Here is a 27,004-nt window from a genome sequence, read left to right as displayed (position 1 = left end):
TGCACGTGGGCATGTCGACCACTGCGCTTTTCGGGGATTTCAAGCAGAAGTACCGGCGCACGTACGAGACGCTGGGCGAGGAGCAACAGCGGCTGAGGAATTTCGAGCGCAACATGGAGTTGATGCTCAAGCACCAGGCGAACAACCCACACGCACGCTTCGGGGTCACGAAGTTCTTCGATCTGTCGGAGGCGGAGTTCGCTGCGCGCTACTTGGCCGGCACTGCGCACTACACCAAGGCAAAGGAGTTGGCCGGGCAGAACTATCGCAGGGTTCGAGCGAACCGGTCGAAGGCGCCTGCGGCAAAGGACTGGCGCGCGGAGGGCGCCGTGTCGCCTGTGAAGGATCAGGGGTCGTGCGGGTCGTGCTGGGCGTTCTCGACGATCGGCAACATCGAGTCGCAGTGGCACCTTGCTGGTAACCCACTGGTGCGCTTGTCAGAGCAGCAGCTGGTGAGCTGCGATGGTTTGGACTCGGGGTGCGACGGCGGGCTGATGCTGCAGGCGCTTGAGTGGCTGGTGCGCAACGTAAACGGGAGCGTGTATACGGAGGAGAGTTACGCCTACGTGTCCGGTGATGGCAGTGTTCCCGAGTGCCGAGATAGCAATGACCTTGTTGTTGGGGCGGCCATCGACGGCCACGTGACGATCCAAAGCGACGAGGATGAGATGGCTGCGTGGCTTGCGGAGAACGGCCCTATCGCGATTGCAGTCGACGCTACTGCCTTCATGTCGTACCAGAGCGGCATCTTGACCACGTGCGACGGTGAGCAGCTGAACCACGGTGTCTTGCTCGTTGGGTACAACACGACTAACGATGTTCCCTACTGGGTGATCAAGAACTCGTGGGGCACGGACTGGGGCGAGGACGGGTTTGTGCGTGTGCGCAAGGGGACGAACGAGTGCCTGGTCCAGGAATACCCCGTGTCCGCGGTGGTGTCCAGCGGCAGCACCCCTGCCCCCGGCGCTTTGGTGGTGGAGGAGACAAAATGCACGGATTATTTCTGCCAAAAGGGGTGCAAGAAACAGCAGATCGCTACGAATGAGTGCCACGCGTCCGCAGAGGGCGGCTCCGTCATACTGGGGTGCGGTGTAGACGTGGTGGTCATGCGCACGTTCTCGAGCAAGGATTGCAGCGGTACTGCAAAGTACACGGTGATCCCTGAGGATAAGTGCATGATTTCGTTGTCAGGCTCGCAAACGGACGTGTGCAGGCGTGTTTAAGGTAGGAGCATGTATGGGATTGTGTGTGTGTGTGTGTTTCTGTGGTGGATGCGTAGGCCCGTGTGTGAATAGACCCTGCTCGAAGCATGCTTGCGGCGGTTGCTCCACGTAAACAGATGATGTGATCCCCCAGGAAGAGGAGGTAGACCTCGGCGGAGGAGGAGGAGGAGAGAGGGGAGGAGGAGGTTTGAGGCCACAGGGCGTGCTGAGGGAGGAGATCGACGGGGCATGTGCACGGTGAAGCAGAGCGATGGCACCACCGGCTATTTGCCGTGCCGAACATTGCTGTTCCCCCCTCCCCCTTCCTCCTCTCCCCGATGATCTCCCTCTTGACCTCACCTGAGGCGGAGGGGGCGCGCACTTGTGCGCCACGCAAGGGTGCAGGCAAGCGCACCCACCAAAGAGGGGAGACGAAGGTTTTGACACCACCGTTTGCTTTGCAGCTTTTTTTTTGTTTTGTGGAATTGTTTTGTGTGTTTCACAAGCCTTTTCCGCCTCACCCTTTTCGCCTCTCAGTACGCCCCCCTCCCCCCCTCCCATACACACACACACACACACACACAGACACACACAGCCACTCCCCTATTCTCCACTCCTCACCTTCCTTATTTTTCTCGCCGCTCCTTTCCCGGGGGCTGGTGGTGGTGGTGGTGGGGAGTGTGGGATGTGGTGAGGAAAAATAATTCCGTGTATATATATTGTGGTTGATGTGCTCGCTTTTTGAGGTTTTATCCTTTGCAGCTTGGATTTTTTTTTTCCCGGGTATGGGGCGGTCTGTCTTTTGTTTTTATGCCGTTTTTTCTTCTCTTTGTTCAGCTGCCCCACGTTTCCCTGGACAGCGTTGGCGTCGGAGCTTATTTCACCATGGTGGTTTGCGTGAGTGCTCCGATGTTATTTTTTTTCCCCAAGGTTTGCACGTACACACAGCTAGCACACTGCACCCTGGTGCCAGTGCGCATGATTGTTCGACGTGTCTGGTGCCTTTCACCCCCCTCTGATCCCCTCCTCCCTTCCTCCATTTGCTGCCTTGACAACAATCATTCAAATATTTTCTTTTGACCACAGTGAGTTCCACTTCGCTTTTTTTTTCTTTTTGTTGGAGTGGTGCTGGTGCGCGCTTTTGCCTGTTTTTTTTTTGTGTGTGCACGAGCGAAATCAAAAGCAAAGCAAAGAAATCGTGGAATACGCAGACCTCTCCAAAAAGAAAAAAATGAAGAAAAGGGGAAAAAGTAACGAAGAAAAACAAATGTGCATTCACAACAGCACACAAAGATATTAAAAAATTTGTTTCACAACCATCGCAGCAAATAATTCCCTCAAACGTTAACAGGGGGGGGATATGTATCTGTAATATATATATATATACATATATACATATATACATATATATATATGTAATATAATCTGTACATATATATATTGTTATAGCACATGAAAAACGATGATGTGAATGTCTGCGCCTGCCTTCAATGTGCGCTTGTTTTTTTCTGTGTAATGGCCGGCGTTCGCGGAGAGCGGCAAGTCAAACGAAAGGTGATGTGCAGGGAGAAAACAAATTTGACCTGTGCTCTACCCCAGTGATGGGACTTCACGATCATGGGGGTACTTCTTGCTGGAGATCACCGCACAGAGTGTGCACAGGGGAGAGGGCTTGTGTGACTCACCTTGCCGGGGCCTTTGTCTGTCTCGCTCCTCTGTACACGCGATGTGCTTGATGCGGCCCTGCTGTGTGAGGTCGTGCACGCCGGCGTTTTATGTGATGGTGTTCTGCCCCGCCCTTCTCTTCCACTATTTCTGTCTCCTCGCTCCTCTCTCCCCCTCCGACCTCGCACAGTGATCGACTGGCCCAGATCCCCTTTTTTTTTTTGTTTGTCTCTCTCCACTTCTCCCCTCCTCGTTTTTTCCCCTTGCCCTTCTCCGCGATGGCGATGTTGAGGGCGTTTCTTTGCGTCGCTGCGGTTGCGTGCGTGCTGCTGGCGGCTGCCTACACACCTGCGCATGCGATGCACGTGGGCATGTCGACCACTGCGCTTTTCGGGGATTTCAAGCAGAAGTACCGGCGCACGTACGAGACGCTGGGCGAGGAGCAACAGCGGCTGAGGAATTTCGAGCGCAACATGGAGTTGATGCTCAAGCACCAGGCGAACAACCCACACGCACGCTTCGGGGTCACGAAGTTCTTCGATATGTCGGAGGCGGAGTTCGCTGCGCGCTACTTGGCCGGCACTGCGCACTACACCAAGGCAAAGGAGTTGGCCGGGCAGAACTATCGCAGGGTTCGAGCGAACCGGTCGAAGGCGCCTGCGGCAAAGGACTGGCGCGCGGAGGGCGCCGTGTCGCCTGTGAAGGATCAGGGGTCGTGCGGGTCGTGCTGGGCGTTCTCGACGATCGGCAACATCGAGTCGCAGTGGCACCTTGCTGGTAACCCACTGGTGCGCTTGTCAGAGCAGCAGCTGGTGAGCTGCGATGGTTTGGACTCGGGGTGCGACGGCGGGCTGATGCTGCAGGCGCTTGAGTGGCTGGTGCGCAACGTAAACGGGAGCGTGTATACGGAGGAGAGTTACGCCTACGTGTCCGGTGATGGCAGTGTTCCCGAGTGCCGAGATAGCAATGACCTTGTTGTTGGGGCGGCCATCGACGGCCACGTGACGATCCAAAGCGACGAGGATGAGATGGCTGCGTGGCTTGCGGAGAACGGCCCTATCGCGATTGCAGTCGACGCTACTGCCTTCATGTCGTACCAGAGCGGCATCTTGACCACGTGCGACGGTGAGCAGCTGAACCACGGTGTCTTGCTCGTTGGGTACAACACGACTAACGATGTTCCCTACTGGGTGATCAAGAACTCGTGGGGCACGGACTGGGGCGAGGACGGGTTTGTGCGTGTGCGCAAGGGGACGAACGAGTGCCTGGTCCAGGAATACCCCGTGTCCGCGGTGGTGTCCAGCGGCAGCACCCCTGCCCCCGGCGCTTTGGTGGTGGAGGAGACAAAATGCACGGATTATTTCTGCCAAAAGGGGTGCAAGAAACAGCAGATCGCTACGAATGAGTGCCACGCGTCCGCAGAGGGCGGCTCCGTCATACTGGGGTGCGGTGTAGACGTGGTGGTCATGCGCACGTTCTCGAGCAAGGATTGCAGCGGTACTGCAAAGTACACGGTGATCCCTGAGGATAAGTGCATGATTTCGTTGTCAGGCTCGCAAACGGACGTGTGCAGGCGTGTTTAAGGTAGGAGCATGTATGGGATTGTGTGTGTGTGTGTGTGTTTCTGTGGTGGATGCGTAGGCCCGTGTGTGAATAGACCCTGCTCGAAGCATGCTTGCGGCGGTTGCTCCACGTAAACAGATGATGTGATCCCCAGGAAGAGGAGGTAGACCTCGGCGGAGGAGGAGGAGGAGAGAGGGGAGGAGGAGGTTTGAGGCCACAGGGCGTGCTGAGGGAGGAGATCGACGGGGCATGTGCACGGTGAAGCAGAGCGATGGCACCACCGGCTATTTGCCGTGCCGAACATTGCTGTTCCCCCCTCCCCCTTCCTCCTCTCCCCGATGATCTCCCTCTTGACCTCACCTGAGGCGGAGGGGGCGCGCACTTGTGCGCCACGCAAGGGTGCAGGCAAGCGCACCCACCAAAGAGGGGAGACGAAGGTTTTGACACCACCGTTTGCTTTGCAGCTTTTTTTTTGTTTTGTGGAATTGTTTTGTGTGTTTCACCAGCCTTTTCCGCCTCACCCTTTTCGCCTCTCAGTACGCCCCCCTCCCCCCCTCCCATACACACACACACACACAGACACACACAGCCACTCCCCTATTCTCCACTCCTCACCTTCCTTATTTTTCTCGCCGCTCCTTTCCCGGGGGCTGGTGGTGGTGGTGGTGGGGAGTGTGGGATGTGGTGAGGAAAAATAATTCCGTGTATATATATTGTGGTTGATGTGCTCGCTTTTTGAGGTTTTATCCTTTGCAGCTTGGATTTTTTTTTTCCCGGGTATGGGGCGGTCTTTCTTTTGTTTTTATGCCGTTTTTTCTTCTCTCTGTTCAGCTGCCCCACGTTTCCCTGGACAGCGTTGGCGTCGGAGCTTATTTCACCATGGTGGTTTGCGTGAGTGCTCCGATGTTATTTTTTTTCCCCAAGGTTTGCACGTACACACAGCTAGCACACTGCACCCTGGTGCCAGTGCGCATGATTGTTCGACGTGTCTGGTGCCTTTCACCCCCCTCTGATCCCCTCCTCCCTTCCTCCATTTGCTGCCTTGACAACATTCATTCAAATTTTTTCTTTTGACCACAGTGAGTTCCACTTCGCTTTTTTTTTCTTTTTGTTGGAGTGGTGCTGGTGCGCGCTTTTGCCTGTTTTTTGTGTGTGCACGAGCGAAAACAAAAGCAAAGCAAAGAAATCGTGGAATACGCAGACCTCTCCAAAAAGAAAAAAATGAAGAAAAGGGGAAAAAGTAACGAAGAAAAACAAATGTGCATTCACAACAGCACACAAAGATATTAAAAAATTTGTTTCACAACCATCGCAGCAAATAATTCCCTCAAACGTTAACAGGGGGGGATATGTATCTGTAATATATATATATATACATATATACATATATATATATATATGTAATATAATCTGTACATATATATATTGTTATAGCACATGAAAAACGATGATGTGAATGTCTGCGCCTGCCTTCAATGTGCGCTTGTTTTTTTCTGTGTAATGGCCGGCGTTCGCGGAGAGCGGCAAGTCAAACGAAAGGTGATGTGCAGGGAGAAAACAAATTTGACCTGTACTCTACCCCAGTGATGGGACTTCACGATCATGGGGGTACTTCTTGCTGGAGATCACCGCACAGAGTGTGCACAGGGGAGAGGGCTTGTGTGACTCACCTTGCCGGGGGCCTTTGTCTGTCTCGCTCCTCTGTACACGCGATGTGCTTGATGCGGCCCTGCTGTGTGAGGTCGTGCACGCCGGCGTTTTATGTGATGGTGTTCTGCCCCGCCCTTCTCTTCCACTATTTCTGTCTCCTCGCTCCTCTCTCCCCCCTCCGACCTCGCACAGTGATCGACTGGCCCAGATCCCCTTTTGTGTTTTTTTTTTGTTTGTCTCTCTCCACTTCTCCCCTCCTCGTTTTTTCCCCTTGCTCTTCTCCGCGATGGCGATGTTGAGGGCGTTTCTTTGCGTCGCTGCGGTTGCGTGCGTGCTGCTGGCGGCTGCCTACACACCTGCGCATGCGATGCACGTGGGCATGTCGACCACTGCGCTTTTCGAGGATTTCAAGCAGAAGTACCGGCGCACGTACGAGACTCTGGGCGAGGAGCAACAGCGGCTGAGGAATTTCGAGCGCAACATGGAGTTGATGCTCAAGCACCAGGCGAACAACCCACACGCACGCTTCGGGGTCACGAAGTTCTTCGATCTGTCGGAGGCGGAGTTCGCTGCGCGCTACTTGGCCGGCACTGCGCACTACACCAAGGCAAAGGAGTTGGCAGGGCAGAACTATCGCAGGGTTCGAGCGAACCGGTCGAAGGCGCCTGCGGCAAAGGACTGGCGCGCGGAGGGCGCCGTGTCGCCTGTGAAGGATCAGGGGTCGTGCGGGTCGTGCTGGGCGTTCTCGACGATCGGGAACATCGAGTCGCAGTGGCACCTTGCTGGTAACCCACTGGTGCGCTTGTCAGAGCAGCAGCTGGTGAGCTGCGATGGTGTGGACTCGGGGTGCAACGGCGGGCTGATGCTGCAGGCGCTTGAGTGGCTGGTGAGCAACGTAAACGGGAGCGTGTATACGGAGGAGAGTTACGCCTACGTGTCCGGTGATGGCAGTGTTCCCGAGTGCCGAGATAGCAATGACCTTGTTGTTGGGGCGGCCATCGACGGCCACGTGACGATCCAAAGCGACGAGGATGAGATGGCTGCGTGGCTTGCGGAGAACGGCCCTATCGCGATTGCAGTCGACGCTACTGCCTTCATGTCGTATAAGAGCGGCATCTTGACCACGTGCAACGGCCAGCAGCTGAACCACGGTGTCTTGCTCGTTGGGTACAACACGACAAACGATGTTCCCTACTGGGTGATCAAGAACTCGTGGGGCACGAACTGGGGCGAGGACGGGTTTGTGCGTGTGCGCAAGGGGACGAACGAGTGCCTGGTCCAGGAATACCCCGTGTCCGCGGTGGTGTCCAGCGGCAGCACCCCTGCCCCCGGCGCTTTGGTGGTGGAGGAGACAAAATGCACGGATTATTTCTGCCAAAATGGGTGCAAGAAACAGCAGATCGCTACGAATGAGTGCCACGCGTCCGCAGAGGGCGGCTCCGTTATACTGGGGTGCGGTGTAGACGTGGTGGTCATGCGCACGTTCTCGAGCAAGGATTGCAGCGGTACTGCAAAGTACACGGTGATCCCTGAGGATAAGTGCATGATTTCGTTGTCAGGCTCGCAAACGGACGTGTGCAGGCGTGTTTAAGGTAGGAGCATGTATGGGATTGTGTGTGTGTGTGTGTGTGTTTCTGTGGTGGATGCGTAGGCCCGTGTGTGAATAGACCCTGCTCGAAGCATGCTTGCGGCGGTTGCTCCACGTAAACAGATGATGTGATCCCCAGGAAGAGGAGGTAGACCTCGGCGGAGGAGGAGGAGGAGAGAGGGGAGGAGGAGGTTTGAGGCCACAGGGCGTGCTGAGGGAGGAGATCGACGGGGCATGTGCACGGTGAAGCAGAGCGATGGCACCACCGGCTATTCGCCGTGCCGAACATTGCTGTTCCCCCCTCCCCCTTCCTCCTCTCCCCGATGATCTCCCTCTTGACCTCACCTGAGGCGGAGGGGGCGCGCACTTGTGCGCCACGCAAGGGTGCAGGCAAGCGCACCCACCAAAGAGGGGAGACGAAGGTTTTGACACCACCGTTTGCTTTGCAGCTTTTTTTTTGTTTTGTGGAATTGTTTTGTGTGTTTCACAAGCCTTTTCCGCCTCACCCTTTTCGCCTCTCAGTACGCCCCCCTCCCCCCCTCCCATACACACACACACACACACAGACACACACAGCCACTCCCCTATTCTCCACTCCTCACCTTCCTTATTTTTCTCGCCACGTTCTCTCCACACCAGCTGTTCTTGTATGCGTGCGTGGGGAGGCTTCAGCAAGGCTAGGTGTTACGTGCGCGTGTGTATATATATCTATTTGCACTTGTATGTGTGTGTGTGTGTGGGGTACAAATGTATTTCTGTTTTGGTTTTTCATGCTTCGAACTCCCACGGATGTGTTTAGTTGTGTATGTGACTGTGTGTGTGTGTGTGTGTGTTTGTGCGAAGAGAGGTGAGTATATCATATGTGAGCCTCTCTTTTTTCTCGGTCTCCCTGCTGGTTTGCTGGCGGCGGCTCGTCACGATTCACCAAGTCTCTCTGTATAGGTTTTTTTTTTCTGTTATCTTCTGGGATGAAAGGGAGGGCAACTCATTGTTGCCTCTTTCCCCGCCCCACTTTTCGCCTTTCCGCGTCTCTTTTTTCTTTCCTTTTTTTTGTCTCGCCCCCTTTTCAGGTTTTGTGCATGCCCACCCACCCACCCACCCACCCACCCCACACAGCCTTCCCAGTTGTTGTAGAGCTGGGCTCTTTCTCTTTGACACACACACATATATGTTCACGCATTTATATTTTTGTGTCTTAATGGCAGCCTTGCGTGATAGCTCGTCGTGCTTACTCTGTGGATTGGCGAGGAAAGAAAGGCAGTGTGGGGCTGGCAGGGCTGGGGTGAGGTGAGCGATGAGGAAAGAGGAGTCCCCGATGCAACAACAAACCACGACAGCAGGGAGCGAAGTGATGCGGCACATCTTCAGGGTTTATTTATTTATTTTACCTTATTCAGTCGATGCCCCAATGCAATCTTATAGTCCTTCCCCATCCCTTCCCCCTCCCTCCCTCCCTCCCTCCCTCACGCACGTGCAGGACTGTCACGTGCGGAGAAGGTGTGTCATGATTAGTTGGAGGCAGGAGGAAGTGTACCGTAGTAGAGGCATCACCAGTAAACAGCCTTCCCCCCCCCCCCCCGTATCTCCCCCGGGATGGGGGAGAGGGGCTGGTGGTGGTGGTGGTGGTGGTGGTGCAGTTGAAAGACTCGGAGATTTACTTGGGTTGACGCTTCCGCCAAGAGGAACGGAGCCCCGAGGGGGTGATGTCTTTGGAGCGCACGCTGGCAGCCCTCAATGTGGCTTCTCTCCCTCGTTCTCATCTCATGTCTTGTGTTGACGTGCCAAAAATAAAAAGAGATATTTGTTGGTGAAGGGTCATCGGCTCCTTTCTTGCGCCTTTTTTTTTGTGGTTGGTGGCGGTGGTGCGGTGGTGCGGTGGTGCGGGGTGAGGGGAAGGTGGGCGATCGTTCACCTCGCTGATGGTGAAGGGGCGGGTGCAATGTCCAAGCAGCTTCAGCAACGGAGGCTTCTGGTTGACGCGAATGACAAGACACCAATGTCGGAGGGTTGTGGGTGTGCGACGTTCCCTTCTCTGTCCCTCCTTCCTGCTTCCTATTTCCTGTTTGCCCCCCCAAACGATTGTGTTTTTTCACCTACCCCCCTCTCCCTTCTGGGGTGTCTCCCATCCCGTTTTCTCTCCAAACCCTCTTCTTCTTTTTCGCTGTTTTACTGTCATGTCGCCATCCCTCATCTACCACCACTACTTACACGCACACACAAATCTACATCGACGGTCACCCCACAAAGCAGGACCGAGTAGAAACAAGAGACCCATCGTAGTGCGACTAGTCCATTTGTGGCGGGGGCCTTCCACTCGCTCCCCCCTCCCTATTTCATTCTGTCCCTTACTTCCCTCCCCCCCCCCTCTCTCTCTCCCCCTCTCTCTCCCCCTCCCCCTCCCCCTCTCCCCCCTCCCCGCAAATGTTGCGCCGCCGTATTGTCGAGGTCCCCTGTCGTGAGCTTCATTACCCTCTATGGACCCCCTTTCACTACTACCACGACCCTTATTCTAGTTTGATTCTTCACACCACCACAGTCACCGCCTTGGCATCTTCCTCGCTCATCAGGTTTGCTGCACGAGAGCCTATCGTTGTGTCTTTCCGCAGCGGCGATACTCTTGCGTGCGCACGGCAGCATTATCGATCTTCTTTACTGACGACTTCGCAGTCACTGTGCAGTCCGAGCGGCAGCGGCGGTGCACCTTGGACCCCATCTGAAGGTGAACGGCGCTCTGGTACTCCAGCCATGTCACGGGATGGCGTGGAGGTGCCCTGCAGCACACAACTGACCATCGGCGATGTGGTGATCTCAGTACCGGACTACGCGGTGCACCCCGAGCGGGTGGTATGGGCCTCCCCTGGCGTTGACCACACCGCACCATATCTTCTACCAGCTGCGTCTGCCGACTCTCAGACAGGAGCTATGGACCCCGTCGGCAGCTTACCGTCCTTGAGCGATGCTTCACTGGCGGAGGACAACACGTTCTTCTCCGTGCAGGACCCCCTCACGCGGCGCTACCTTCGCTGGATCGCGCAGAAGGAGCACCTGGGTCAGGACATGTGTCTCATTGGTGACCCTGGCCCTGCAATGCGTTGGCTGGTGATGCTTTACAGCCACCTCACCCGCCGTGAGATCCGAGTTGTGTACCTAAACAGCGACATCACAGAGAGCGACTTGAAGCAGCGTCGAGAGATACGGAATGGCAGCCTCATCTACGATGACCAAAGCGCTGTCTCAGCTGCCGTGGAGGGCCAGCTGTTGGTGCTAGAGGGTCTGGCGCGTGTGGAGCGCAATGTCCTGCCCGTCATAAACAATCTCCTCGAAAACCGAGAGATGCACCTCGACAACGGATCGGTCCTTATTCACCCGGCACGCTACGACTCACTGCTGCAGAAACTATATGATTCCAAACTTCAACAGCGGGGGCATCAAGAGCAGAGCACACGCGATGGTGTGCCGCGCGCGGAGCTGATCGCTGAAGCCAAACATGAGCTGGCTCAAATGGGCTTGGTGCGCGTCTCGGAGAAGTTCCGTGTGATTGGCATAACGGTGCCGGTGCCGCCCTATGAGGGCAACCCACTTGATCCCCCGCTGCGCTCCCGCTTCCAGTGCCTGTACGTCCGCACGCCCATGCCGGTGATCCGTCAGTCGTTGTCCGTGGTGGGCACTTTGGTGACAAGCACGGGTGACCAGAGCAGCAACAATGGCAAGCGGACGAAGCAGGTTGCAGAGCTTCGGGAGCAGCAGTCGGCGCGCGTTCAACAGGTGGTGCAGCTGCGCGCGGCCATCACCGCCATCAACGACTCCACACGCGATTTTCAGCTGAGCAAGCCGAGCAAGAGGAGGGCTGCCCCAGCGGCGCCAGCGCGCGGTGGTAGGGTTACGGACCCTTCCATGCACTACAGCGATGATGTGGTAGAGCAGTTCTCCAGGGACGGCGCTGGCGAGGAGGACGCAGACAGCGTCGGCGCCAGCGGTTTCTCGTCGGCAAGCAGCCCTCTGCAGACGTTTGGCAACTGGGCACTCGCCACCATTGAACAGGAGCTCGCCAATTTTCCTGATATGCCAGTGGGCGAGGCCGTCATGCGCGGCTTCCCCTGGCCGTACTACGCCCGGCAACTTGTCCGCAGCGGTGCGGGCGGCGCGGCAACGGGGTACGCGAGCATCGAGGAGTACCGCTGCCGACTGGCGCAGTACGCAGAGGTGCTACAGCGTTGTCATGTGTACCCACCTTTGCTCCTCAGCGCCGAGTTTGCCAGTAGCGGCGCACATTCTCGCTATTCTAGCGGTGAGAGCAGTGGGCAAAGGACTCCACGTGGCCACCTGGTACGCGAGCCACCAGCCAAGAAGCTGCGCATGAGTCAAAGGCTGCTCTCCGCTGCGCGGGGGCAAGGCGTGGGGTCAGCGAATGACGAGCCTCGCGGCTCAGCGGCGGCGCGCGCCTACGTCCGTTCCGGCCAGCTCGTCTCGGCTGCCGCGACAGTCGCTAGCGTCCCACCCTCGGTGCAGCAGACCTGCAACTATATTCTTCAGTACCGCAACGTCACGTCCACTGCGGTGTTCTCCGGCGTTCCAGTCGTCGTGGCAGAGGCGGTGGTGGCGACTGCTGCGCACGATGCTGAGCATCCTGGCCAGTCGGGAACGTATCTTCTGAGGGTTTTCATGGGGGCCCAGGCGCTCTCCTTAAGCGAGTCCGTAAGTGCGAGCGGCAAAGTTGGGTGGGAGGTCGCGGAGTACCTCAGCACCACTGCTGCGCCATCCACGGTCTTCACCTCTGCGCACTACCACGTCCTGCAGACAATGCTCCAGGTGCACGCCAGCCGACAACACATTTGCCTCCTCGGCCCCACCGGCTGCGGCAAGACAGCGATGGCGCGCGCGTTTGGGCGGCTGCTGGGATACCCGTTTGCCTCGACGATGCACCTGTACGCGGACATGACGCACAAGGACCTCTTCCAGCAGCGCATGACCGATCCCAAGACGGGCAACACAACGTGGCGGGACTCCCCGCTGCTACACGCCGCCATCCACGGCGAGCTGGTTGTACTGGATGGCATGGAGAAGCTGCCGAGTGGGATGCTGTCCTCCTTACAGCAGATCCTCGTGGACCAGAGCGCCGTGCTGGCCGACGGCACAATCTTGAAGCCACCGAATGAGTATATCTTGCTGAAGGAGCAGCTCGCGGAGCGTGACCCGACTAACGGAGTGGTTTGGAAGCCAACGGATGCAGATATGCGGGCGCGGAAAATCTTCGCAGTGCACCCGTGTTTTCGAGTGGTGGCGACGGCTCGTCCACCGTCACCGATCAGCGCTGGCGGCGCGTCGGGCAGCCGAGGAGGGCGGAACTTCTTCATAACAGAAGACCTCACAACGCTGTTCCGCATGGTGGCAATGCCAGACGCTAATGAAGGTGCGCTAAAGCCGGTTCTTCGGGAAGTAGCGCAGGCAGAGGCACGCTTGGTGCAGTCCGAGGCCTGGTGGAAGCAAGAGGCACCAGCCGCGACGCAGAAGCGCATTGAGGCTGTTGTGGAGCAGCTTATTCAGTTGAGCAGTGAGCTGGAGGAGCTGCACTCTACAGATGGTAAGATGCCGCAGCTGAGCCTCCGGCAGCTGCGCCAGCTCGTCCGCTTCGCCGTGCGCTACCCATCGCGCATCGAGGAGAGTGTGCGCAACACGCTGCTGCTGCCGATGATGACTGGTGTCGCTGCGACCAAAGTGCAGCACGCGCTGGAGGTCTGCGGGTTGGCGCAACAAAGCGTCCGTACAGCGAGGCAATGCCGTGACAGGGCGTCCACAGCAGCGACAGCGGAGCGTGAGGCTCTCCTTTTGGCCGCGAACGACGCCGTGCGCGCCGGTAGTGCAACGTCCACGAGCGCCAGTCGCCTCTGGAGCGTGAACGGCGAGCCTGTGCTGGAGCTTTGTCGTACATACACGCAGGCGGAGTCAGCCCTAGTTCCGTTCGTCACTGGGTTCCATGCGAATCACGTGCACGAGTCGATCTTGGCTTGGTTGGCAAAGCAATATGCGATGGGCAGCAACATTCTTCTTATCGGCAACCAAGGCGTGGGTAAGAACAAGGTGGTGGATGTATTCCTCTCCCGTCTCGGCATCCCACGGCACTACATCCAGCTGCACCGTGACACGACCGTGGGTAGCTTGACAATCAACCCTACGGTAGAAGGCGGCAAGGTCGTCTGGGAGGACTCGCCGCTCGTGAAAGCGGTCCAGCAAGGTCACTGTCTCGTGGTGGATGAGATCGACAAGGCCCCGGTTGAGGTGGTTCAGGTTTTGAAGGGCCTGATTGAGGACCGCGAAATGCGGCTCGGTGACGGACGGCAGATTTGCGACCCCACGATGGAACCGCCCGCCTCAAAAACCGCCGCTACGGTGGGGTCGACACAGCGCATCGTAATCCACCCGGACTTTCGCATTATCGTCTTGGCTAATCCGCCCGGTTTTCCCTTTCACGGCAACGATTTTTTCCGCGAGTGTGGTGACCTCTTCGCTGCGTACGTGATGAGCAACCCGGACACGGAATCGCAGCTCAGTGTCTTGACTGCCTACGCGCCAGCCCTGCCGCAGCCGTTCCTAAAGCGCCTCGTTCTGGTCTTCCGCGAGCTGCAGAACGCCTTTACGCAAGGTAACCTGACGTACCCGTTCTCGCTCCGTGAACTCATCGCCGTGGTGAGGCACATGTCCCGTTATCCGCAAGACGGCGTTTACGGGGCCCTGAACAACGTCTTCAACTTCGACGCGCGTGACGAGAACACGCTACGCATCGTGCGTCAGGTGCTCGCCAACTACCTCCAACCGATGGTTCAGCAGGGTGGCCTGCAGCTACTCAAGCCCTTCAAGGCAGGGCTGCCGACACCGCTGCTCCCCGTACCGCATTTAGTGACGCTGCCCATGACAACGAAGACCCCCACAGCGACGGCGGCAGAGGCTAAAAATTTTTCCGCCCTCGTTTCCCTCTCAGCAGAGGTGGTGATGGTCAGTGGACGCCGCTTCCTTGAGCGCATTCTCGAGGCCGAGGAGGACCAAGCAGCGCAGCGAACAGAGAGTGCCCACGCGAGCGACACGGCTGCAGCGCAGTGGCACACAACGTATCCAACGGAGTCGTTTTTTCCTGCCTCGGCGGCGGCGGTGGCGTCGTCGTCTTCTGCCGGTACCGAATCATCCACAGCAGAGGCATTTACGGAGTGGGCAAGCCAGCTCACACTGCCATTCGTGGATTCCACCACTGACACGGTTGTTGACATGACCTCCGTGACGACTGTTGTGGGGTGCGAGATGGAGACAGATCCTGCGACACTGCCGCTGCTCGCGGTGTTGCTGATTCGCCGCCCGTCCTCGAAGGACTGCGGCGGCAAGAGTGTCCCGTCGACCGCAACAGCCGCAGCCACAGCTGCAGCACTGCGACTGATAGTCGCGACCGTGCGCCTGCCGCCTTCCTCGATAGACGCACACTACCCTATCGCCGACAAGGTGGAGCAGCTGTCGACGCTCTGGCCGGTGGGCCACGTACGGTTTTCGGATGTGTCTGCGCACTATGCAACGGAGCTGGCAGTCGCAGCTGACTCCCCGAAGTCGCTCTTCATTTTTACGGGGTTTAACATGTCTACGCAAGCACTTCCTTGGAGCACTGGTGGCGCCAGGGTGGGTGACACGCTGGGGCAGCCGCAGCGCCACTGTATGTGGCCGCCGTCACTTGCAACTTGGTCACATACAGTGGGTGCGCGAGCATCCTTTCTGCGCAGGAACAGCGGCGCCGCAACCGCCTCGGAACGCACTCCGCAGAGTATGCTGCTGCTGTCCTCGACCAAGACAGGCCGCACACTCCTGATTGATGTGCTGGCGAGTGCGGCCTCGGACCTGTACATGACCCGCATGGGTGTCGCACAAGAAGCGATGGCAGCAGCGAACACGAAAGACAGGGTAGAAAAGGTGACGACTCTTCCTGCTGTGCTGCCGCTCCACCTGGACTGGTGTCTCTCTGCTGCATCGACTCCAAGAGCCTCAGACCCAGGCGTCCGTGTGCTCGATGTAAGTGCTCGCCACGGTGTCATCTCCTTTACCGACGGCTCAGCAGCTACAAAGGACTGCTTTTTCCTTCTCCAAGGGCACGTGGTGAAGGTGCGCTTCCCACAGCCGGTGACGTCGCTGCGGTTTGTGGGCGGGCAGTTGGCTACGGTAGAGATGGACGCCACTGCTGCTGCCGCCACTGCTGTTGCTGCTGGTGATGGTGGTGGTGCTCCTGGGGCGTGGCATCGCAGCGCTGGTGTTGTAAAGGTGTCAGTGGCAGTCGATGGAAGCGTCTGTGCAACGATGTTGCCGCTCCCCACGGAGACGCAGCGGCTGGATCTTGTGGAGGCTCCTGCGATGGCTCCCGCTGATGATCAGAGCGCTTCTCACTTGGCTGCGAGTGACGAGCGCAGCGTGTCACATGGGGTACTCGTTCCCGCAGACTTGATGGGGTCGGTGTGGCGTGTCGTCGGTGCAACGGAGTCGCCTTCGACAGGCACACCACTAGGCGCCACTGCCGGGTCCGAGGCCGACAAGGACGATCCAGCGGGTCGCAACCTCGTTTACGCTCGCGTCGAAGGTATTGCAGAGAGCGGGCTGCAGCTGCGCTACTACAAAGCCAATATTGGCTCCGCTCTTGCCAACGCCGTGCCATCGGCGGCCTCCCACGTCCTTATGGATGACGCACGCCACCAACTCCTCCAGATCCACCCTGACGGACAGACGGTCTTTGCGATTGACACGCAGCACGCCACGCAGCGCACATTTGCGGGCGTCCCTCGTTCCGAAATTCAGGCGGCCGCCGCGTCGTTGTCGTCGTCGTCGCCGTCATCTTCTGCTGCATCGGGATTGGCGTCAGAGCGCTGGTCTCTGGACAGCCGCAGTGGCACTATCTACGTGTGGCAATCGACCTCGCAGCAGCTTTCCGTTGCTGATGTGGACAGCGAGCGTGTGCAGCAGCGCTACTCAGAGTGGTCGTCGCTGCTTACCGGCAACGCAGAAACCGTTGGTGACGCTGCCACCGTCGAGGAGGGGGAGGGGGACGTGAAGGACTTCAAGATGAGGTACAGCAGGCCACATAAGCAGCCCTCCGGTACTCTGAAGCACGGCGAGGTGGACGACAAGGAGCACCACGGTGGCAACACCTGGGCCGGCGGCACGGGTGGCACAGACACTGCGGGGTTGGGGGGGTTGGTTGGGCCGTACCGCCTCGACAAGGGCAATTATGTGTATCGCGTGTCGCCCGAGGAGAAGCGCAAGGTCCCCAAGCACCTTCTCGAGGAGGCGCGGCGGATGGGTCGCGAGGCCCTGAAGGAGCGCCTGCAGTCTATTGGTATGACCGAGGAGGAGTACAGGCAGTATCAGGTTCTGCAGGAACGTGTGCGACCAGCGGTTGCTCAGCTGCGCACGCTGCTGATGGGACTGAAGGCTTCCGAGGGTGAGCGGGTATGGATGACAGGGCAGACTGACGGTGTCTGGGACGACAAGAAAATAGTGGAGGGCATCATTGGAGAAAAGAATGTTTACAAACGCCGCGTAGACTCCAAGGAGACGAACCCGTTTAACCAGAGGTACAAGAAGCGGCTGGTCTTTGTGCTGGACGTGAGTGCCAGCATGTATTCCTTCAACGGCCTGGACCAGCGCTTGACCAAGTTGCTTGAGACGACTATCATGATCATGGAGGCCTTTGCCGGCTTCGAGTCGAAGCTGGATTATGCCATGATGGGTCACAACGGTGACAGCGACCATATCCCTCTCGTCAACTTTGGTGTCCCACCCGCAAACCAGAAGGAGCGCATGATCATCTGCCAGAGGATGATGGCCTACGCACAGCACTGCTGGTCTGGCGACAACACAGTCGAGGCAATGCGGCGCAGCATTGAAATCGTGACGAAGGAGAGGGGCGATGCCTACTTTGTCTTTGTGATCAGCGACGCAAACCTGCCCCGGTACGGCATCACACCACGCGAGCTGACAGAAATAATTCTGAGCAAGCCGGAGGTGAAGATGTTCTGCATTTTTATTGCTACACTTGGTGCACAGGCGTCGGACCTCCAGCAGCAGCTGCCGGCTGGGCACGGGTACGAATGTATGCGAACTGATGCGCTGCCCCAAGTACTGCGTCAAATTTTCACGTCCGCTAACCTCTTCTGAGCCGAGGGGGTGGGTGGGTGGGTGGGAGGGAAAGGGTGAGGGACAGGAAGGGGGGTAGGGTGGGAGAGGGGGGGGGCGAGGCGGTTTTGAGCGATCAGAGGCCGCTGAGGGGGGGGGGTACTCCTGCACCCTCCCCCCCTGTTCCTTTCGTGATTTTTTTCTCTCATTGGCTTGCATTGTTGGTTTTGGGTCTCTCACCAGGCGTTCCTCTCTCTCCCACTTTCATCTGAATACGGAGGAGGGATGGAGGGACGACGATGCCAGCGACTGAAAAGCCTTTTTTTTCTCTGAGTTAATAAGTGTTTTTGATGCCTGCTGCACTTTGCAAACATCCCATCTGGGCACCCACAGAAGAAGGGGCTTGTGTGTATGTGTGTGTGTGTGTGGGAATAAAATAAGCACGCAAGCATAATCCCCCCTCCCCTCAAAAAAAAAAAGATATGGACAGAAGAGGCATCGATTTCGTGTTACTCGACCGTAGCGGGGGCACACACACACACACACACACATACACACACACACACATACATGTATACATTTATATTTATATGTATATTTATATAAATGTATCGTTGAAATTACATCCGCACACCCCCACACACACACCTCAGACACGTTTACGAAAGTTTGAGTGCCACATTGGGGAGAGGGGAAGAGAAAAGGGGGCTTACCAGGTTACGATGTATATATATATATATATATTACTACGGGGGGTATGGCCAAGTTTTTGATCTTCACTGCTGGTACTGACGGCCCTCTGTGTTATGCCACCACAGCGCTGCGTTTCCCTCCTCCCCCCTCCCTCTCTATCCCCCCCCTGCTGCGTTATATCTATCATTTGTTTCCACGTTCTCTTACCCCCTTGGTCCCTCTCCTCTCTTCTCTCACACCCACCCCACCCCACCCCACCAACACACTCAAGTGCGTTCTGCACGGCTGTTAATTGCAGTTCGATAACATTAATCTCTTACCTGCTCGGTGGATATTGGGCTTCCCCCTTGTTTGTTTACATATATATGTATGTAGTGCGGACACCGTCCCACCGTCCCTCCCTCCTCTCCTCTCCTCCAGAAAGCATGAGTGAGGTGCAGCAGGCGGCTGAGATTGCGCGGCTCCTGGAATGTGAGGCGCGCAGGGCCAGTCCATTTGAGTTTCTTCAGCTTGACATCGCCACATGTGAGGTGGCTGATGTTCACCGGCAGTATCGAAGGATCGCGCTATTGCTGCATCCCGACAAGTGTCAACTCGCGAACGCCATCGATGCCTTCCACGCTGCTGAGAGGGTACACAAGTCGCTCAGCCAGGAAGCGGTTTTTTATCACCTGAAGCGGGCTTATCAGAAGCAGCAGAATCGTCTGGCAGAGGAGGGCGCCTCCGGCACGTCAAGCGGGAGCCGCACCCCCCTCCCGTCTGCTGCGTCCTCGTCACCTGCTGGCCCCGCGACTGGGCAACGGAAGCGCGCACGTGAGGCGGAAGCGGCGCTGCCACCCATCGCCTTCGGCTCCCTCACCCAGCTTGCCAGCAGCGGTTTGTCCAGTGATTCCCAGAAGGCCGCTGAGATTCGCCGGGTGCTGCAGTGCAAATCAACGGACTACTTTTTTATCCTCGATGTGGACCCCAGCAGCTGCAGCGTCGCCGATGTGGACAGGCGCTACCGCAAGATGGCACAGGCATTGCACCCGGACAAGTGCCAGCTGCCCCATGTGCAGGAGGCCTTCACCGTGTTTGAGAAGGCGCACAAGGAGTTGGCTGATGAGAAGAAGCTCATGCGCTTCAAGGTGGGATTTGAGCAGCAGCGGAAAAAAGAGGCGGCCTTGAAAATGGCAGCAGCGCAGTGCAGTGGCAGCGGTGGTGACGCCAACGGCTGGTGCCCCGAGGAGAACATGACGGGCGAGGAGCGCTTGCAGAAGAGGCGGATGGAGGCGTTGCGAGATCAGCAGCTCGAGGCTGCGCGCCTGGGCGAGGAGGCGATACGGCGGCGTAAGCTCAAAGAAGAGAAGGAAAAGGAGGAGGCAGCGCTGGCGGCGGAGCTGGAGCGACAGAGAAAGGAGTGGCGTGACTTGCAGCTCTTTTAGGCCTCTTCGGAGGGGGGGGGGCGGCGGTTCCCCGGCCCCAATAACCACTGCTCCGTTTCTTTCACTCTGCAGGTTGTGCAATCAAGGGTGATGATAGTGACTGGGCTCCGCAATGCTCTCATAGCTGGCGTTGCAGCTGCTGGTATGGCAAAGATATATGCTACGATGATAAGCCGCAAACGCAAAAAGAAAACAGATAACAAGCACACACACACACACACACACACACGGCGGCGCACATGCGAATGATGACCCAATTGCATACACCCGCACGCTTAAACACCCATGCGCGTACTGGGGAGCTGGTGAAGGCGTGTTGCGCTCTCTCTCCCCATCCCCCTGCACTATCGTGTCTGTGCGTACATTTGCTCTTCTCAATCTGGACTCCCGTTGCCACCTGTGCTCATTACTACTCGTCTTTTTTTTCCTCCTCCCTGCGCCTCCCCCTCCCTTCCCCCGCTCCCTCGTACGTACACACCCACGTGTAGGTGTGGCTGTTTGTCTGTCTGTCTGTACCACATCTCACGGTTTATCTCCTCATACTGCGCTGCTGTTATCTCAGCGACCTCCGCTTTTCGTTTTTTTGCTTTTCGTCCTCTTCTTTCAGTGTGGGGGGGGAGGAGGGAGGAGAAGAAGAGGCTGGCGTGAGTGCGCACTGCCCACCCACTCATCCATATCACCCGTCCACACACCCACATATACATATATATATATATATCTATATATATATATATATATATACGCACACGCACGCCACTCACCATCCACCGACTTTTCGTTATCCTCATAACACTCTCATACACACGTGCGGGCCCTGTTCGTTGGGGTTCGCCGTGTCTCTCTGGACTGATTTCTTTGGTGCCTACTATTTTTTATCCCCCCTCCTCCTCCCCCTCCTCCTCCTCCCCCTTCCCCTTCCCCTTTCCCCTCCCTCTTTCTCCTTCACACACAACACAGTTATACACTGAAAGCAAAAAAAAAAGAGAGGTGTGCGTGTGTGTGTGCTTGTGTGTTGATTTTCTTGTGTCTTTTTCCCTCTCCCACTTTTTTTTTTTGAGGTGTGGTGACATCAACATGGAGCCGGTACGGCCAGCGCAGCGCCTGGAGCGCCCGCCGCTGCCCTATTTCACGCCAGGGCATCACGACGACACCGATGAGGAGGACGAGGAGGACGAGTCGGAGTTGTCTACTGGGATCGACAGTGAGGCAGTGAGCCAACAGTTCAAGTCTCTTCCATGGCCCTTTTCGGCTTCAGGTCTGTCGCGAGGCATCTCGCCCTGCGCGTCGATGCGTCGTGGCACGGTATCCCCTTCCGTGGGTGAGCAGCAAATATGCATGTCTGGCTCATCTTTGACTGTGTGGTCTGGAGCGCACGTCCTTCACGGCGGTAGCGGCGGTGCTGTGTGGTCACCAAGCCTCGGACTCAACAGAGTCGACAAGTTACGTGCGTCGCCACGCACCGCTACCAGCGCAGGCCCCAAGGTTCCGGGGACGTTTACCAATGCCACCCCCACCGTCGTAGCACGTCCTGTCACCTCTATGGGGGTTGCCACCACATCCTCCATGACAACAGCGTCTTCGCATTGCGAGTTGACTCCACAAAATTTGGATCGGATGCGTCGGACTGAGGCGGTCTCAGATGACTTTCCCGTGGCCGCCTGGAGGGCGAGGGCGAAGGCACAGGAGGCAGCAGAGGTGTCTCCGCCAGCTGCCATCGCTGTGAGCCGAGCGTGTGGGGGCTTTGTCGCAGGGGCGGGTGGCTCGCGAGTGTCACGCGCCGCGGCATTGTTAAAACAGCAACCGCTCCGAACACCGCAGCAGAGGCAGCGCGTCGCCACATCCAGCGGTCCTCCGGCGCCGACTAGTCCACTAGCACGCGCAGAGGCAGTGACTCCAGCGGAGGGGGACAAGAGCGATCTTACAAAGCGCGTGCATGGGCGTCGGGCTGGGCATGACGCTGCTGCAGGAGTTACATCGATGATGGACTCGACCCCGCTTCTTGCTGTGCCACACGGCACGCACAGTCTTCCTGATGGACGGACAGAACGGAGTCCTGCAAAAGACGGTGGCGGCGACGGGCGCGACGGGGCCACGAGCGAGGCCGGGGCGACCGCTGCGAAGCCCCTTCCCTTTTCTGCCGTTGCTGGACGATTGCCCGAAGCGTCGTCGGGCGCGTCGCGTGCTCCGAATGAGAGGAAGAACGTCCGTGCGCCGGTTAGGCGACAACAAAGTACCTCCGGGAGGACTCGCCATCAGGGGGAGATCTTGGTGCTCGAGGACTGCACAGAAATCGTAACGCAGACAACGGCCTCGCTTCCACCAAAGGCGCGCTCGCCAACCGGCTCTGCCTCCGCTGGTGCGACCACAACGGGGCACACCCCCCTGGGCTCGCCCAGTGTTACTCCTACCTCTGTCGTGTCTCATGCATCGGTATCGGCGGGCACAAAAAACAGTTTGCCGAGAGAGTCCTCGCGGGGTATGACCAGCGGGCGCATGGTCGAGGCTGCCAAGCGTATTCCTGCCGCGGTACTGGGCGCCCAGAGCGGGGCGCGCTTGCCGCCTTCGAGCCCTCCTCCGCTCAAGAGAGAAGCCGGCGAGGAGAGGAGCGAGGCGCTGTGTAAGGCGAGCCCGTCGCCCTCGGCTGGACTCACCCGAAAAGAGAAGGACCGGGCTGTCGCCGGCATCGACGGATCACTGGCCGGTTGTAACGCTCGCGCGATATCACCGAGGTACGTGCGCCAAAACATCACGCACATGCCAACGGCGCCACAGGCACACCCAGATGTCCCTACGCCCGGCTCAGAGCAAGCGAGTCACGGCTGGCAAGGAGCAGAACTTACGAGCGTTGATCCGCACGGAGCCGAGGCTGGGAGGCGAGAGAGAATCGATGATGGCGCGCCGCCAACACCTGGGGTTACCCCTCAGGGGAAGTCGTCGATGAGGCGCAGCGCCGCCACCTCTTCGCGCCCGCCGTTCTTGTCGAGCACCGCCGTCGGCATGGCATCCGCCACATCGGGGGTTTTCCGCTCTGCCACGGAGGCGTCTCCGAGGCCGTCTGCTGTGGTGCAGCGACTCGCCATGCCACACCACCCGCAGCAGCAAGTACGTCCTGCCGTTATCATCTCCTCCATTGGCACGACCAAGCCGCTGTCCTCTCAGAAGCTGTCAACTGTGGCAGCGGTCACCTCGCCCAGAAACATGTGCGACACACACCTCAAAGTTACACAGGCGCCTCGGCCGGACTCATCGCGGTGCACCGCCGTCGCGACGGAAGCTGCAAAACGCTGTAGCTCCTGTAGCATGCGTATGCCGTCCTCGGTGGACTGCCTGCCGAGCCTGGGCAGCACGCAGCCACCGCTGTCGCTGCGCACCACCAACGGTAGTTGTAGACTGCGTTGGCAGCTGACTGCAAGCAGCCGCACGTCCAGCGCTGACGTCTCCGACGCAAACGCGCACAACGGCTGTGCACACAGCTCTGACTCAGCCTCCTCTGCCTCTACGCGGTCTTTGCAGCACGAGGCGTGCTCACCGGCCCTGAGGGGAGAGCACAACACTGCACTAGGCTCGTCTTCTCGCTTAGGACCAAAGGGCCCAGCGGGGTGTTACAGCCTCGGAGGACGCTCCGGCGCCAATTGGCTGAGCAGCAACCACGCCGGCGGCAGCAGCAGCAGCAACAGCAACGTGATTGTCCCACCGACCGCCGCTACCATATCCGTACCGGCGGCTCCGTCACCGACCACGGCAGCGGTCGCGCGCGCCCGTCGCGAAGACTGCACTGACAAACAACAGGGCAAACCAAGCGCGCTGGCGCCAGTCGCCCTCGCCACATCTTCACCCACCAGCGTTAGTGCTGGCGGCTGTGAGAGCGGTGGAGACTCCTCTGTACACGCTACTAGTCGTGTCCGTCGCGCCCCACCACTGGGAGGGTCGCCAGGCAACGGGGATCGCATCAGACTCGCAGAACGGCGCGTCTCGCAACCGGCAGGCCTCGTCCGTGCAGCCCTCACACCCTCCAAGGAGAGCGGAGTGGTGACGCGTGCGGTGCGTGGTCGATCTCCCTCATTAGAACCCCTGGGCCGCTTTGTTGGCCAGGTAACCTTCCAAGCCGCTGGTTCCGCTGGGATTGGCACTGATGCGACGAGGTCGTCTGTGAAGGCCGACGCTTCAGGACCCCTCAAGACAGGCGCCCTTGTTCCTCGTGTTGGCAGCGCTGAGGGAATGCAGGGTGTGTGGCAGGTGATGCACTCGCGAGCACGGATGTTAGCCGATCGCAGATCGATGGCAGTGGTGTTTCTTGGCCCGGGCAGTGAAGGTGTTCCCAGCAGCGGCGTACAGGCGGCTGGCTCAACTGTGTCACCAAGTCGTAATCGACCTCGCTCGTACAGCCTGCCGGCTGGGGCGTTGCCGAACGCAGGCGACATTCCTGCACAGCCCTCGAACAATTCTGCGTCACCTATGAAGGGCATCGTCCGGCGTGACCAGGAGGTGGCGAGACCACTACACCAACAGCGGTCACATCGGCCCGAGTCATTCCCAGGCACCATAGACGATAGCGGTGATGAGTCGTCTCAGGGCGGGAAGTTGCACGGATTTCTCCACGGCCCGCCAGTCGTGTGTAGCACAAACCTGAACAGCAACGCCGGCGCAGCCCCCGGTGCCAATACAGCGGCCGGTACCGGCCACTCGCCAGGGAAGCTGGTGCAGCCACCTTCCTTACGTGCTGTGGACGATCCGGGCAGCCGTCTGGCAAAGGGCTCGGGGCGGCCACTTGAACGACTGCCGACATCGGGGTCAAGCCCCACTACAGAGACAGCTACGAATCCAGCGTGCTTGAACTCACCCAACGACACTAGCATGACTGAGGGCCACAGCGATGAGTCGCCTGTGCCAGCAGTGCGTCAGAAAACGGTTGCGGCGATCCCTGAGGGGGATGCAGCTGGATCGTGGAGCAGCACCTCCAGTGAGGAGAGGGGCAGCAACACGGCCAATTATCGTCAGCCTGATCCCCACCACCGTCACTCTCTCATGGTGCGACCGGACAAAGTGGCATCGCATGACCGTTCCCAACATCGCGGTTTTGGAGTGGACCACGAGCGTGCTAGCCGCGTTCCTACACGAAAGGTGCCACTGTCACGCCGCCGCCGATCCACCGACGTGAGTTTGCCGGATGGCGAGGGCGCAGGGGTGTCGTAATGTGTCTGCACCTCTGCCTTCCCCCTTTCCTTCCCCCTTTCCTTCCCCCTTCCCTTCTTCCTTTTCCTTTCCTTTTTCCTCCCCCCGTCTGTTTCCTGCATCTTTTGCTTGTTCGCTTGGGTGAGCGTTCTTTCATGCGTTGTGGTGTGGCTTTCATTTTTTTAACCCCCCCTCCCCCTCCCCCCTTCCCCCTTCCCCCGTTACACACCATCACTTGCGTCTTCTTGGGGGGGGGATGCACGTGTATATATATATACACATATATTTTCCTTTATGTTCCTTCCATTGTGTGCCTGCGCGCATGTCTGGACTTCACGGTTCGTGTGCGTGTGTCACTGCTATGCATTGCGCTTGTTTATGGCAGCTCCCTGTGTTCTTCAATATATATATAAATATATAAATATATATATGACTATTTTTTTTGGTATAGTCTTCCTTGGTCATTCCCCTTCTTTTTTTTTCCACATCATCATTATCGTATTGTCCATCTGTGTCTGCCAGATGCCTGCCCAGCCCCCCCCCCCCTCTGTATATATATATATTTATATATATATATATATATACATATTCATATATACTCCTCTTCATTCTCTGCTCATATAAAATTTTCTTTTCCACTTTCCTTCTCCCCCCCCCCAATTTTCTCTCAAAGGAGACAGGCAGAGAGGGAGGGAAAGGGGGGGGGGAGAGGGGAGAGGGGGGAGGGGTTCGGCAGAGGCTCTGCTTCTTGACCCCATTTCTGCAGCCTATTCTCATTCTCCACGTTTTTTCCTTCTTCCCTCCTTCCCTCCTCCCCCTCCCCTTCCCCCCTTCATGTAATGATATACACCCACATAGATTCGCGTTACATACATGCACGCGTGCACAACAGTGATGTGCACGACACGCCAAGAGGGTTTGGGGACGCGTGGATAGGTGGAGTGAGGATGCCTCTTTTTTTTTTTCTCTCTCTCTCCCCCTTTGGATTGACTGCTGAGTGGTTGGGCTTCTCTGTGAGTTCATAACACTTGGCGTGTATCGCGCTGGCGCATGTATGTATATGTGTATGCGTGTGTATGTGTGTGTGTGTCTGAGTTCCCTATCCCCCTTCCCATTGGTCATCATCGCTGTCCTTGTCATCTTCCCCCGCTCCTCCCTTTCTCCTCCGGCGCACCTGACCCGATCCTTAGTCGTGGACTCTCTGGCGCCTTGCACCTTTTTTTTTCCTCTCCTGCATCCCACCATTTTGTTTTCCCTCTTTCTCCCCCCTCCCTTCGTATTGTGTGCTTCCACGCGTTTTTTTTTGCCCTCCCCTTCTCTCTCTCTCTCCTTCCTGCTCCCACTCCTTTTCCATTTTTCTTCTGTTTTCCCTTGAGTTGTGGATGAATGCATAGCCCCTGCCTGGATTTGGCTACTTTTCAAGAATTTATGTGCCGCACTCTTTCTTTCTCTCTCTGTGTGTGTGTAGTGCGCTCAAATATTTTTATTTTGTTCAACCTTGACCCCTCCCCCCCCTCTCCCTCCAACTTTCACATAAACGCACACGCGTCTCTCTTCCCGACTCCTTCCCCCCGTCCTTCGTCTTCTCCCCTTTTTTCTTCTCTACCGTTCACCTACTCTGCCCGTGTCGCCGCTCCATGCTACAATCCCCTTTCCCTCTTCATCTTCCCGTTTTTCGTGTTTTGTATTACCCTGGCTTTTCCATTTTTTTCGTAGGTTTCTTTGATTGTCTTGACGCCCCTCCAAAGCTTCCGTCCCCTGCCCCCCCCTGCCCCCCACTACCTCAAACTTTCTCCCCTCCTCCGCACCCATGGTCACGCTTCTTCCCTCCCCTCCCTCCCCTCCCTTACAGATTGAGACATCCTCACAATTTTTTTTTGCACTGGTGCTCATCTCTTCTTTCTTCTGTCGCC

At 57.6% G+C, this 27,004-nt stretch overlaps 3 protein-coding genes across 3 annotated transcripts; all 3 read left to right on the top strand.

Moving 5' to 3' along the window:
- Positions 1-10,089: 10,089 nt before the first annotated feature.
- On the top strand, positions 10,090-17,844 carry JKF63_07901 (uncharacterized protein; the record flags this gene model as incomplete). The annotated part of the gene is made up of 1 exon (XM_067903829.1): positions 10,090-17,844. The coding sequence occupies one exon, from the start codon at positions 10,090-10,092 to the stop codon at positions 17,842-17,844; it is 7,755 nt and encodes a 2,584-aa protein (XP_067759301.1).
- A 1,076-nt stretch (positions 17,845-18,920) lies between these two features.
- Positions 18,921-19,919, top strand: JKF63_07900 (uncharacterized protein; the record flags this gene model as incomplete). The annotated part of the gene is made up of 1 exon (XM_067903828.1): positions 18,921-19,919. The coding sequence occupies one exon, from the start codon at positions 18,921-18,923 to the stop codon at positions 19,917-19,919; it is 999 nt and encodes a 332-aa protein (XP_067759300.1).
- A 1,074-nt stretch (positions 19,920-20,993) lies between these two features.
- On the top strand, positions 20,994-25,112 carry JKF63_07899 (uncharacterized protein; the record flags this gene model as incomplete). The annotated part of the gene is made up of 1 exon (XM_067903827.1): positions 20,994-25,112. The coding sequence occupies one exon, from the start codon at positions 20,994-20,996 to the stop codon at positions 25,110-25,112; it is 4,119 nt and encodes a 1,372-aa protein (XP_067759299.1).
- Between the last annotated feature and the right edge of the window lie 1,892 nt (positions 25,113-27,004).

This window comes from Porcisia hertigi, chromosome 8 (genome assembly GCF_017918235.1).
Source record: "Porcisia hertigi strain C119 chromosome 8, whole genome shotgun sequence".
In the NCBI taxonomy this organism is placed as follows: domain Eukaryota; phylum Euglenozoa; class Kinetoplastea; order Trypanosomatida; family Trypanosomatidae; genus Porcisia; species Porcisia hertigi.
The sequence above is the reverse complement of the archived record's forward strand: the minus strand, read 5'-3'. Positions and strand labels throughout refer to the sequence as shown.